At 42.5% G+C, this 14,359-nt stretch overlaps 1 protein-coding gene across 5 annotated transcripts in view; it reads right to left on the bottom strand.

Moving 5' to 3' along the window:
* Positions 1-247: 247 nt before the first annotated feature.
* Positions 248-14,359, bottom strand: part of ARMH4 (armadillo like helical domain containing 4) — a 241,653-nt gene continuing 227,541 nt past the window's right edge. For 4 of the 5 annotated variants that reach the window (XM_073638767.1, XM_073638771.1, XM_073638772.1 and 1 more), the window contains 2 exons: positions 1,743-1,877; positions 248-1,600 (listed from right to left, as the gene is read on the bottom strand). In XM_073638767.1, coding sequence (XP_073494868.1) covers positions 1,532-1,600; positions 1,743-1,877 — 204 coding nt within the window. In that variant the 3' untranslated portion in view covers positions 248-1,531. The remainder of the gene's footprint in view (positions 1,601-1,742; positions 1,878-14,359) is intronic. The other variant, XM_073638768.1, reaches the window with a different exon arrangement.

Genomic DNA, 14,359 nt, shown 5'->3' with positions numbered 1-14,359 from the left:
GTGAAGAGCGAGTACGTTTTGTTAACCCTTTCGCTGAGTATGCTCGGGCGAGCACCGAGTATTTATAGCTGCTCGGTGATATGGTTGAATCGCTCCCGTGTGCATGATTTGCAACTGTTTGACAGCTTTAATACATGTGAGGAATGTCTGCTTCTTACACATTCCTCACATGTAATAAAGCTGTCAAACAGTTACAAATCATGCACACGGGAGTGATTCAAACATATCACCGAGCAGCTGTAAATACTCGGAGCTCAGCCCGAGCATACTCGCTGAAAGGGTTAACAGAACATACTTGCTCTTCCCTACTCACTAAGTCAACCACGGTCCCTGTAGCTTTCTTCAGAAACATAAATGTCCTAGAAGGCGTTCTCCTGCTCAGGACTGCTCTCATTTAGCCAAAGCCGATAAGAAATAGTGTTGCCATAGACTTGGCCCAGTCATCTATCAGAAGGTAATCAAGGGCTTCCCTGGCAAAAGATGTGGCAGGAAAGAAAAATCGGGGAGGGTGAATTTTAACACCTGATCCTTTGTTTTCCCTGGGGATAAGCAGAGATGTTTGACTGCAGCTTAAGCTTGCTATCTCTCCCAACACTCCCCTACACAAGGGTGCTCAACTCAGTAGAGCATTCATGCGTTTTCAATGGGGAGAGAGGAAAAAAACCCTGAAAACTTAAAAGACCCTCAAATATGTCAGATGGTCCTTCCGAAACTGGCAAGTATAGCCTAATTTAATCTAATGTGTATGTTGGCCTTTACTCCTCTTTCCCTTTGAGAACACACGCACGCTCAGCCGAAACGAGCATCCATGCGTATGGAGATTTCAGAAGCAATAGCTGTTTGTCCATAGCTATTTAAGGTATGCGACATACCAGTTTGTGTTAGCTTTAACCATTTAGTGTATAATTAATTTTGTTTAGCGTTCATGTACATATTTTCATTTTTTATGGGTAGGGCAACATTGGCTACTCTATTGCCGTACCACTGCAGCCACAGTCCTGGAAATCCTGAACCAGTGTGGATCATTTCCATACCTTACACAAGCCATTGCATCAAGGTGGTTATCCTCAACACCACACCTATCCATGGGTTGTCTCCAGTACTGCAGCTTGGCCCAACTTCATTGGGAGATAGTTGCATTACCAGAATGATTCTGTTCCTGGAAGAATGTAGCCATGTTTTTCTAATCCAGGCCTATTGGCCATGTGGTCACCAAGTTGCCCACGTTGCACTACCCCAGGTTTGTTCATACCTACTATTTACACCGCCCACATCCTTGACAGCAAATTCTAACAATGTACAAAAAATAGCTTGCTATAAAACGGATCACACTTGCACTAGAAGGACTTTGCATATTAACACGTATCATTTCACTGCTGTATAAAAACAAACATGTACAAGACAGCATGCTGTCCACCTCAATGCATGGTAATCACTACAGGGTGTTATACGGCTGGCTGATAGCAGTGATGTTGCAGGAACTGGATTCTCCTTCTTGCATTGAGTCACGGGGCGTTTGAAGCACTTCCGGTCAGAATTCATCCTCTGAGCTGTCCGCCAGGAGCATCACACGGTCTTGCATGCTGTTAAACTCTCTCTGCTGGCGAGACACAAGGAAAAGCAGTGATTTCTTGAGTTCTGCAATACTGGACATGGAGTTAGTAGTTTCTGCACTTTGTCAAGGTTAATTATGTCCCGGCAGCGATCTTGTCATGTATGGATGAGTGCAGGTGGTTGCTTACCTTTCTTTTATGTCGTTTGAAGCCGTTTCTCCTGCGGCGATTCATAATCTTTATGCTGTACAGAACTCCGAGGATGAAAAGTGCTCCAGCTATACCAACTCCCACAGGTACCAGCATACCAGACATGTATCCCGCCTGCATGGGAAAAAGCCGCCACATAAATATTCAGCATTATTCTGCCTCTTTGGTGCTATTAACCCGATAAAATCCCAAGACTAAATATAATACCTTACACAGCCCTGCTTCAGAATTATATTACCTTCCATTGAACATGTACTTGCAACTTTCCCAATTAGTCTCTTTTAGTTTAGCTTTGTTTATGACTACTGTCTCTTTAAGAGTAACTTTAAAGACCCCATTTTATAAGGCCCTGAATAAAATAAGGAAAGGGCCTAGGACTGTGAGGGAGTTGGTGGTGGGTCCCTTGAGGGTTAATTAAAAGTGTGGGAAGTGGCTGGGGCTGTACAAGAGATTTGGGGGCGTGGTATTCAAATAGTTATACACATGAGGGAAAGGCGGCAAAGATCAATCACACAGCGTCTTACCTGAGAAGAAGAAACCCGCCCACCCCCCCTTTCATTATTTTACGGATGCTATGAAAACAAGTGGAAGAAGAAATTTTTTGGTTTATCAGTGTGGTTTTTGCTAGTTGTCACAGCGTGGCGGTTCTCGTCCATGCTCGATAAGTTTTATTCACAAGGCCCGCTGTAAACCAGCGGTTGGCCTTTGGCATTTTATTGTTGGTTAAAAAAGCAGAAAAGTAGCATGGACGATGAAGGTTTTTTGGCAATGTATGTACGGTGGTTTTTTGGTTAAATAAAAAAGCTGTGGCCAACCCACATAACCCAACATTGGTTTTACAGTATCTTTATTAAAGGTGGCTCCTCAGGCCACGGTCAATGTTTGGTTAATGCAGCCCCAGGACACTGGTAAGAAAAGGTATCGTGATGTGTTACACTCCTCGCAGTCTTACCATCCTCCCATATTGTATTTACCTGTGGTCACATGATATGAAGATCTTGGAGGATACCATTGATCGACTTCCTCTAAACCATAAAAACCCTCATCATCTGCAGGGAGTTTTATCATGATCTGCCCCATACATTTTATAACTAATACCCTGAATACTTGATCTAAATCTAGAATTCTAAAGTGATCAATGAAGATGAACATGTTTCATGTGCTCATACCATGCCTCCCAAACGTCACTGATCCAGGAGGACAGTTCGGGCTTTGGGAAGCTATCTTGCTGTCTGGAGAGGTTGGTGGCATGTCCCGCTTTCAAATGTATCTGCATCTTTAAGATGGAGAACAGGGAACCGTCATCTTCCAGCTCCAACATTCACCTGTGGCATCTGAGGATCAGGGCAGAAGGTGCAATGACATCTCTACATTGTGCCTGCTGCACCTGGCCACAGACACCATGGAGTGGAGATCTGCTCTGCGTATCACCGAAATGGGGCTAGGTAAGTATTTTTTTTATTAGCCAGTGGGGTGGAAGGGCACCATACTGGGAAAAGAGGGCACTGTGGTGCATCATATTGTTTGGTATGGACTGTAGGTGCATCATATTGTGCGTGGGGGCATAACTGTGGGGATGGGGGCACAAAAATGTGTGAGGGGCATTGTGAGAGCATCATACTGTGTGTGTTGGGTCACTGTGGGGGCATCAGTCTGTGGGAGAGACAATATAGGGACATCGTGATGTGTGGGACGGGTACTGTGGAAAGGCATTATGCTGTAGAGGGCACTGAGGAGCATCACAATGTGGGGGGGGTATAATTTAGTGTAGGGGGTACTATGGGGGCATCATACTGTGTATGGGGGTCTGTGGGTGGCATTATAATGTAAGGAGAATCTATGGGGGCATCATACTGTATGTTCAGAGCACCATACTGTGTGTGGAGGGCATCATTTAGTTTACAGGGTACTATGGAGGCATCATACTGTGTATGGGGGAACTGTGGGTGGCATTATTTGTGTAAGGAGAATCTGTGGGGGCATCATACTGGGTGTTCGGAGCATCAAACTGTGTGTGTAGGGCATCAATTAGTGTAGTGGATACTATGGGGGCATCATACTGTGTATGGGAGAACTGTGGGTGGCATTGTGTGTGTGTAAGGAGAATCTGTGGGGGCATCATACTGTGTGGTCGGGGCATCATACCGTGTCTGGAGGGCATCATACTTCTTGGAGGCCATAAAAGCGGTATTAAACTGTATAAGGACACTAAGGGGATTCACTAGGGGCACTATTTCTGTGTGAGCCGACAAAAAGGACTAGGCTAGATTAGAGTTATGGCTGAGCTGTAAAAGAAAATGTTGCCCTTCTTTCCATCAAAGTTGGGAGGTAAACACGATTCCAAAGTTGATGACCACTCATCTGGAGGAAGCAGAAGGCACCCCAGGATCTCTGTATTGGCAAAACATATCAGGGAAATGCTACGAAAATATGGTTGACAGCCTGAGTATGAACTAAACTGAACTAAAAACCGGTGATGAGGTAGAATATTTCTTCTAGTCCAGCTTCTGTAGAGGCACACACATATATTTATGGATACCATTAACTCTTTCATAGAAAGCGCTTGTACTAGGAAATTTATGGCAGATTCTATCAGATCATCTGAAGAGAAGAACAAACACTGGGCTCATCTGGAGTGAGTATCTAAAGCAATTGCCCATCAAAAAAAACAATTTTCAACTAAGTGCACAGGGACCAGGAGCGTCTATGAGCTATGCGCATTAGGATCAGTGCTGCCTATACAATGCAGCCAGACTCCTGGACAGCAGTTGTCAGCTCCATGGAGATGGTCAGGAGACATCCAAGGCTTCAGACAAGAAGATTGTAATGTAACATTACAATATCACATAATGATTGTGAATCTGTTTGTGTCGTTACACGCAACAAAATGTGACCGCAACTGTAGTCAAAAATCCGAAGCTGCCGAGTATGACTGCCATTTGATTGTGACCAGACCAGCTGTTGTTTTTTTTTTAATACAGTCAAATCGCAACTGTAAAAGTGTTACATGATAGCAAATCAATGACATATTGCACCATTTTTTTGTTTGCATGACTTGTCTGAGGCTCAATGCCATGTGTACCCCTAGTTTTGCATATCGCTAATACTGGTAACATTCCCTATGAGTCTAAAAATCTCCAAGACTGTACAGCGCCAGCATATGGGTGGTACCCCCAGTAGCTTGACAACCCTGGTCTCCAGGAAAACACTCAAGATTATAGTAAAAAAAACAGCAGATTTGGTCCCACAAGTAATGAGTCACTCACTGCCAAAAATGTCTGGCAGCAGTTTATATACTTCTACCCATCAAAGTAAACATGCACGCTCAGCTGAGCGTGCATGCTTCCAGGAGAGTTTTGAGAGATAAATATCTGCTATCCAGGGGCCTAACTACAATAGGTGCAGGGGTTGCAATCGTACCCGGGCTCTGGAGCCTAAGGGGCCCAAAAAGTCCCTTTGGCCTATATGAAAAGACCTGTCATGGTACTGTTGCAGGATTTCATGGGGAAAGGGGCTCCTTCCCTATCCCTCATGCTAGGGGGCACCCTAGTCTATCCCTGTTCCCCGGATTACCCCAGAAGGTGGAGACGCCAGGGTCACATACCTTGCTATGCTCCTGTCTTACGCTTATCTGTTCCCTCCCCCACCCAAGAAGGTGTGAGGTGGAAGTGTATAGGATTACACTAACAAGACAGACAAGGGAAGACAGACAGGGATAAATTAAAACTACAATCATACAAAATATAACATCAAACAACAGAGTGGAACACAGGGGAGGGTAAAGTAGGTGAAACCAAATAGGAGAGGATGAGGATGAACACTCAAATAAACTCCACACCGAAGTCTCCAGAACAATGCTCCAAACGCAAACTCCAAACACCGAACAACTCCTCCAACTCCAAACCAGGCAGAATGAACTATCACTGGCAATTCCCAAATGCCAGTAGCAAACATATATACCAGAGGGGAGTGTCCAACACAAAACAGCTGAGACAATCCAGGATGGAGAGCTTGAAATCAACTGAACTGTTTAACTCTAGCAATACAAGAGCAAAGAATACCTGCACTGTTAATTATGATGGTGAAGCAGATCTAACCAGTGCAGGAGTCCGGGTAACCAGACGCTGCAATCTTCTGGTCTCTCTCTGTCGTGGTACCCCTGTGACAAGACCATCATTGTTAAAGACTTGCAATAATCGGGGGCCCTGGTTTTGCATTGGGGCCCTTGAGTTTCAAGTTACGCCACTGCTGTTGGCTTATGTCATTAGGGGTTTCAACACTTAAAACAAAGAGGTACTCATTTTGTGGAGTATCCAGTTTAGTACTGACCATAATTGATCCAAATTGTCTATTATGCCCGCCTTTACACAACCAGTATCGGTCAATGACCGGTGATAACATAAGAAAGCTGCCGGTAAATACAGAGGACATGAATGTTAACGCAACGACAAATTAGCAATTATATTTAAATCAAGAATGGGTTAATAATATGATGTTGTGAACAAAATTCCAATTACAAATTAAAACAGAAATCCAATTATTTTTTCTATAACTTTAGAGTTTTATTCAAAAGTCCAACATTGATATCAGTGAAATGTATATTTTGGGTATTGTAGCTTAGAGGTCAACTCTGCTTCATATTTTTGCTACGTCGTATAAAATATATATAAATTCTGGTAAGATGTCTGTAATGTGCGGTAATGTATACATTTTTCAACAGCTGTCATCTATGCTTCTCTGAACAATGATCAAACAATATAATAAATCTTGATGATTACACACTCCGGCGACTATGAGTGCATATACCGCTATATTAGAACGGCAGGATTATGAGATCTCTGTCATAAAACAGTGCATTATTTTACAGGTATGACAATCATCCTGTCTATTGTCAGCCATTCCATGTCGTCTCTTCCTTATAAATCACAACCCAATATTAATGATATTGTATTTTAAATAGTGGCATCTGTTTTAAATGGATTAAATGGTTAATAAAAGAAACTCCTTGCTCAGGTCCCTTATTTATCATCCAGATAGAGTGATCTATCACTTTGTAGGATTAGAGAGATCTATGAGAACCATGCAATGCTTAAAGAGTAACCGACGTCTTTATTTTTATTTCCTAAATCAATAGTTCAGGTGAAAATAAGAAACTTTGTAATATATCTTATCACAGACATCTGCTTCTTTCTATTCCGGGATTGATCTTTCATTCACAAAATTCTTGATTCTTGGGTAAAATCTGTCTTCACTGAATACAGATTTGCCCATTACTGAGATAGGAGATGACAGTTGGGGCTTATAATGTTCTATGGAGAAATGTAACTGTTGTTTCCGGAGAATGTCTGTGTATGCTCCTAGCTCCTCCCTCTTCATAGAACTTTATGAGCACCAACTGTCATCTTCTATCTCAGTTATGGGTAAACCTGTTTTCACTGAATACAGATTTTACCCATGCATTGATAATGAAAGATCAGTCCAAGATGAGAAAGAAGCAGACTCCTCAAACAAGATATTTATTACAAAGTTGCTTAATTTTATGTGAGCTATGGATTTATGAAATCAAAATTAAAATGATGCTTACTCTTTAATAGCCCCTGTGGTGACGCTGCAGAACATTCGCTAGAAGGTTTCCACACATCTGATTGGCAGGGGATTTCTGCAGCAGGACACCCTGTCATCAGCTTTTTATTGAGCATGCTAACGAAAAGGGATTTCAGAGATGATAATTCCTTAAAAGTAAATGTATGGCTTCTTTTTTTTTTATGGTGATAGATCATTAAAACCATTTGTCCATCTGTACTGATTTGCTAGTTACGTCCTACAGTCTTGAGAACCTGTTGGTGTCACGCAAGGTGTAGGAAAGGCTAAGTGCAACACGAAGGGAAGGGGGCAAAGGGGGCTCAGACTCTAGGGAAAGGGGTAGTGGAGACCTCCTAGGCTGACCTTATATCACCCTGTCTCTCCTAGCGTCCCTATATTGGTTCCACACCAATCGCCGCACAGGAACCTTGCCTTGTCTTTCCCTGGCATTTGGCCCTGGCTAGGGAAGGGAGAGGATGAGCACTAGTCGATCCCCACTGACAACTAAAGACAACAAGCGGGAACAAACAAGGGAAGATAGCTTATCTTTAGTTGACTTCAGAGAGATGAACACACGTCCTCCTAGCTCCAGGGAAGAAGAATTAGCACTCTTGTGCAAGCCTTCACAAGGGGTCATGTGAATATCGCCGGCACCTCCCTCTTACAAACAGCAGGTATTTATACACACAGGCCAAGGTGTTAATTAGCAAGAGGAAGGTAGCCGTTGGGTCCTAGAGATACAGCTTCTAAGCAGGTGTCTGTAATGACAAAGAAAGATCTCCTGGAACCAACTAGGGCTACTATCTGCCACTTCTGACACACCCATGACAGTTGGCTTGGGTTCCACCACAGAGTCCACTAGAAGGTCCTATAGTGACTAACCGAGAGTAATGACATACAAACTGATTGCCATGTAAGCGGCATACTGAATTTTCCATGCTATAACTGCCTACTTGCCAAGAGTCTTGCTTTTCCAAAGAAAATTCCAAGATCCAAACCTCAAAGAAGCATTTTGATGGCAAACCATGCCCAAAAGTGGACATTTTACTGTGGTTCCTGTTTGTTTTGGGGAAGTTTAGTTCCTAACATTATCAAGCCATGACTTGCATGTCCTTGTGAATGCTTATTATAATGAGCATTCACTGCAATGGACAAAAGAGCTCGAGCAATGATCATTCTCCTTCTAGTAACTTCCAAAAAAGGGACCCTTGAGCAAGCAGGTCCCTATATACCAGTCTTGGTGGAGCCAATTCGATAAATCAGCATTTTGCCATGATAGTGGCTAAGTATACCAGTCTTCAAAGAAGCATGAGGATCCAAATAGTCACCTTTTATAAGAATTTCACTTTAAAGCACCACTCCAGGCTTTTTTTTTCTTGCACCGCTGGAGTGGTGCTTTAAATGTAAGTCCCCTGCCCCCTGTCTCATACTCACCTTCCGACGTTTTCATCCGTTTTCGCTGCTGGTCCCGTCGGTCTTCGGCGAAAAGTGATCTGCCTACAGCTCCAGTGTTTCATGGAGCTGTGCGGAGGTCGCTTTAAAATGTATGAAGATGAGAAAGTCTATAGACTAGGATGAAATATTAGTACGGTATATTATAGAATATTTTGTCTGTTTTGTCTTTTATTTCATCTTTTGTTAAAATGTTTATCAAATATTATAGACATCAGTCAAACTGATGACAGACAGGACATTGGGCTCCTCTTATCATCATGACGCCTTTCTAAGAAAGAAAAATGTATCTTGTATTTTCCTCCCCAATGAAAGTGACTGTGGGCCAGGGACGTCTGATGAGAATAGATGAAGGTTGATAATAAACGGTTAAAGGCTGCTGCCCTCTCCAGGGTATGCAATCCGTTAACCTTGAAGACTGTGATGTCATTTCTGACACTGATCGGATTCTTGCAGACAACGCATGGTCTCAGCTCCTAGTACAGCCCTTACCCTTTGCTCCTGGGATACAATGTCAGACAGGAATATTTCGCCTGCTCTTCTCATGACATAACAGAATCATCTCCCTGAGGATCTGGATCGGAGAGGACTTCTGCCATTGTGAGCTAGGTTACTGGGAGAAAAGATGGAGATCTCAAATAGATCAAGACCTCCATTCTAAAAATACAACAGCCTGATAAGAATATAACATGCGTGGTGTAAGCATCAATTAACATTCTGTTGTCGGAAACAAAAGTCGAAAGTCCATACTGCCATTGCTTTGTCACTACTGTCAATGGCAAAGCTGAGTGGCAACCCATATGGCCTTCATGGCTCACACTGGAATAGGTCATAGAACAATAGAAATGATACCGGTTTTGTATTAATCCAATGTGCCAGCCCTGAGAAATCACATGGAAGTGCACTGGGGGGTGTTGATGCACTTGGGGTAACATGACATACCCCCAATTCACTTCCGTGCTTATTTGCTCGTGGCTACTAAGATTGTTTTCTCACCTATACAGCCATATCACTAGTTTAATTAAAAGGGCAACTGTATAAGAAAAAGTTATCACCTATCCACAGGGTAGGTGATAACCTCTAGATTGACTGCTGGGGACCCCCATGATCACCAGAATGGGGCACACCCTTAGAATAAAGAGGCACTGTGCATCCTTGAACTCCGGGCTATTTATTCCCTATGGGACTGCTGGAGCTCTGTATTCGGCAGTCCCATAGGAAACGAATGGAGTGACGATTGAGCATACGTACCCATAGATTTTCACTTCATAAACCTATTAAAGGAATTATAAAAAAAAAATCCTCCAAGAAAGTTTCTTTAATTCAGTCTTGTGAATCGAGATAAGATACAATACCAGACACAGTCCATAAACAAAAGTGGTGCTGCAACCCTTTCATTAGTCTTTTACCAAATGTGTTTACAATTAGTGATTTGTATGGAAAAAAAAGTTATATTTCATCAATAATAATATTTAATTTTATTATTTGACATTCTTTTTAAGTGTTTCCAAGCTGAAGAGCAATCCATAAAAAAAGAATTTTCCTTGGATGTTACCAGGTAAGACAGCGAAGATGTCATTAATGCAGACTAAGAATAGGGGTCAGCAATGCAGGACACGCAGTACATGATGGTGGGAGATTTATGAGGGTTGACTCACGCTTGTTACAAGGGCTCTGTCTCGATCAATACTTAAGAGCAATTCCACTTTGGAATTGGAAAACTGGGCTGTGGTGACAGTAAATGGAGGAGAAGAATTGGAAGATAATACCACAAACGGGGACAATCACAGTGACGCAAACAAGCATAAAAAGACATTATAAGGGCAAGATGACTGTAACATATAAGTGGGCGACTTAATGGTTTCTCAATTGTATTTTACTGATTGTCTGCTTCATAAGGTATAAGGGCACTAAAATAGGCCCAGGACTGATCTTGATAAAGTAATATTGAATATTAGGTTTGTATACCATACTAACAGAGGACCTACCTCCTGGAAAACTTCATGATGTAAAAGGAGACCAAAGAAAGCCTTCATCAAATATATACAGTGCCTACAAGTAGTATTCAACCCCCTGCAGATTTAGTTGGTTTGATAAGATGCAAATAAGTTAGAGCCTTCAAACTGTAAACGAGAGTAGGTTTTATGAACAGAAGCATAAATCTTACAAACCAAAAAGTTATGTTGCTCAGTTGAATTTTATTAAATTTTAAACATAAAAGTGTGGGTCAATTATTATTCAACCCCTATGTTTAATATTTTGTGGAATAACCCTTGTTTGCAATTACAGCTAATAATCGTCTTTTATAAGACCTGATCAGGCCAGCACAGGTCTGTGGAGTTATCTTGGCCCACTCCTCCATGCAGATCTTCTCCAAGTTATCTAGGTTCTTTGGGTGTCTCATGTGGACTTTATTCTTGAGCTCCTTCCACAAGTTTTCAATTGGGTTAAGGTCAGAAGACTGACTAGGCCACTCCAACACCTTGACTTTTTCCCTCTTGAACCAGGTCTTGGTTTTCTTGGCTGTGTGCTTTGGGTCCTTGTCTTGTTGGAAGATGAAATTACGACCCATCTTAAGATCCTTGATGGAGGAGCGGAGGTTCTTGGTCAAAATCTCCAGGTAGGCCGTGCTATCCATCTTCCCATGGATGCGGACCAGATGGCCAGGCCCCTTGGCTGAGAAACAGCCCCACAGCATGATGCTGCCACCACCATGCTTGACTGTAGGGATGGTATTCTTGGGGTCGTATGCAGTGCCATCCAGTCTCCAAACGTCACGTGTGTGGTTGGCACCAAAGATCTCGATCTTGGTCTCATCAGACCATAGAACCTTGAACCACTCTGTCTCAGAGTCCTCCAAGTGATCATGAGCAAACTGTAGACGAGCCTTGACATGACGCTTTGAAAGTAAAGGTACCTTACGGGCTCGTCTGGAAGGAAGACCATTGCGGTGGAGTACGTTACTTATGGTATTGACTGAAACCAATGTCCCCACTGCCATGAGATCTTCCCGGAGCTCCTTCCTTGTTGTCCTTGGGTTAGCCTTGACTCTTCGGACAAGCCTGGCCTCGGCACGGGAGGACACTTTCAAAGGCTGTCCAGGCCGTGGAAGGCTAACAGTAGTTCCATAAGCCTTCCACTTACGGATGATGCTCCCAACAGTGGAGACAGGTAGGCCCAACTCCTTGGAAAGGGTTTTGTACCCCTTGCCAGCCTTGTGACCTTCCACGATCTTGTCTCTGATGGCCTTGGAATGCTCCTTTGTCTTTCCCATGTTGACCATGTCTGAGTGCTGTTCACAAGTTTGGGGAGGGTCTTAAATAGTCAGAAAAGGCTGGCAAAAGAGATCTTTAATCCACACATGTGAAGCTCATTATTCTTGGTGCCTGAACTACTTCTTAATACTTTAGGGGGACCAAACAGAATTCTTGTGGTTTGAGGGGTTGAATAATAAATGACACTCTGAATTAACTTTTAACGTTTTAAAAAAAAAAAAAAAAAATTTGCTGCAGTGCATTTCCCACTTCCAGGCTGATCTACAGTACAAATGTCACAATGCCAAGTTAATTCCGCATGTGTCAACCAGCAAAATCTGCAGGGGGTTGAATACTACTTGTAGGCACTGTATTAATGTGTAAAAGTTTTAGGTAGGTGTGAAAAAATGCTGCAAAGTAAAAATCTTTCAAAAATTGAAGTGTTAATAGTTTATTTTTATCAGTTAACAAAATGGAAAGTGAATAAACAAAAGAAAAATCGAAATCACACCAATATTTGGTGTGACCACACTTTGCCTTCAAAACTGCATCAAACCATCAGTTCTTCTAAATACCCTTATGCAGAGTTTTTGAAGGAACTTGACAGGGAGGTTGTTCCAAACATCTTGGAGAACCAACCACAGATCTTCTGTTAATGTCAGCTTCTTTTGTAGGAGTCTTTCTGACTCTTGATGTAATCGCAAACAGACTCGATGATGTTGAGATCAGGGCTCTGGGTGTTTATGCTGAAGACAGTACTTAATGACATTGGCTGTATGTTTGGGGTCGTTTTCCAGCAGCAGAATAAATTTTAAGCTAATCAGACGCCTCCCTGATAGCATTGCTTGATGGATAAGTATCTGCCTGTATATTTCCGCATTAAGGACACCATTAATCCTGACCAAATCCCCAACTGTTGCCTGTAGACACTCATTATTGTAGCACTTCAGAGAATAAACTGCCTTCTGTTACATCAAAATATTTCGCATTTTGACTCATGTCCCCTGCCGCCATTTTTCGGTGCCCCAGCTTCTAAGTTTTTGCGCATAGACGTAGGAGGTACACTTGTATGGAGTGAGGCAGCTCCCTCTAGTCGTCCACACCCACTAGACGGCTACGTCACTAGACGGGGTGCAGCTTCAGCTCAATGCAAGTGTATGGAGCGAGGCCGTGCTCACTGGCATGTATAACTCATACATACCCTCCGGTCCCGCATCAGAAACAGGGGAATCCCCCCAGAGCACAGTGCGTACGCTGAGGGGATTCATAAGACTGCAGTCACACAGAGTAACGGCAAACTTATTGGTTTTGACTGGACTACCCCTTTAAAATGTCCCTCAAAGTTTCCCATTAGGTTTCTGACCTGGGGCCGGAGGGTATGTATGAGTTATACACTAGCCGGGGGAATGTATAACTCATTCATATCCTCCGGTCCCAGGTCTGAAACCGGCGAATCCCCGCTGCGCACTAACCCCATAGTAAAAGTTTGCAAATAAAGACACAGCACGAAAAAAATCGTTTATTTGAAATAAAAGTCCACACAGTTTTACACATTTATTTAAAAATAAAAAACAAACAGTTATACTCACCTAACACCTGATCCATTGAATTCATTTTCCCCTGTAAAAAAACAAAAATATAAAAGCAAATTTATACTCACCTAGCACCTAATCCCCGCAGCCATTGTCCCCTATAAAAAACAAAAAAGCAAATTTACACTCACCTAACACCTAATCCCCACAGCCATTGTCCTCTATAAATAAAACAAAAATAAAAAAGCACATTTATACTCACCTAACACTTAATCCCTGCAGCCATTGTCCTCTATAAAAAAAACAAAAATAAAAAAGCTAATTTATACTCACCTAACACCTAATCCCCGAAGCCATTGTCCCCTGTACAAAAAAAACAAAAATAAAAAAAACAATATCCCTCACCCGTCCGAAGTGAAGAGATAATCCATACTGTCCCACGATGATCTAGATGACTTGGAGATCAGTCACATTAGCAGTCACTGATGTGACTGCTCTCCAAGACAGCAGGCTCCCACTGACACAAGAGTTTAATCCTGTTAGTGTGAGCCAACTGCCGAGGAGAACAGACAGATGGATTATCTTTGCGGCGGACATGTGAGTATTATGGTGGTTTATTGTTTTTTATCATTTACAGGTGATAAGGGCAATGGGAATTACGTGTTAAGGTGAGTATAATGCTTTTTTATTTCACTATTCATTTTATTTTTTATTTTCTTGGAGCACAAGCACCGCCTGATGAATAGTCCCATCAGCGGCACCTGCTCTCGCTGTT

This window comes from Phyllobates terribilis, unplaced genomic scaffold, assembly GCF_046119375.1.
Source record: "Phyllobates terribilis strain yellow unplaced genomic scaffold, ASM4611937v1 Scaffold_7__3_contigs__length_470593459, whole genome shotgun sequence".
Classification (NCBI taxonomy): domain Eukaryota; kingdom Metazoa; phylum Chordata; class Amphibia; order Anura; family Dendrobatidae; genus Phyllobates; species Phyllobates terribilis.
The sequence above is the reverse complement of the archived record's forward strand: the minus strand, read 5'-3'. Positions and strand labels throughout refer to the sequence as shown.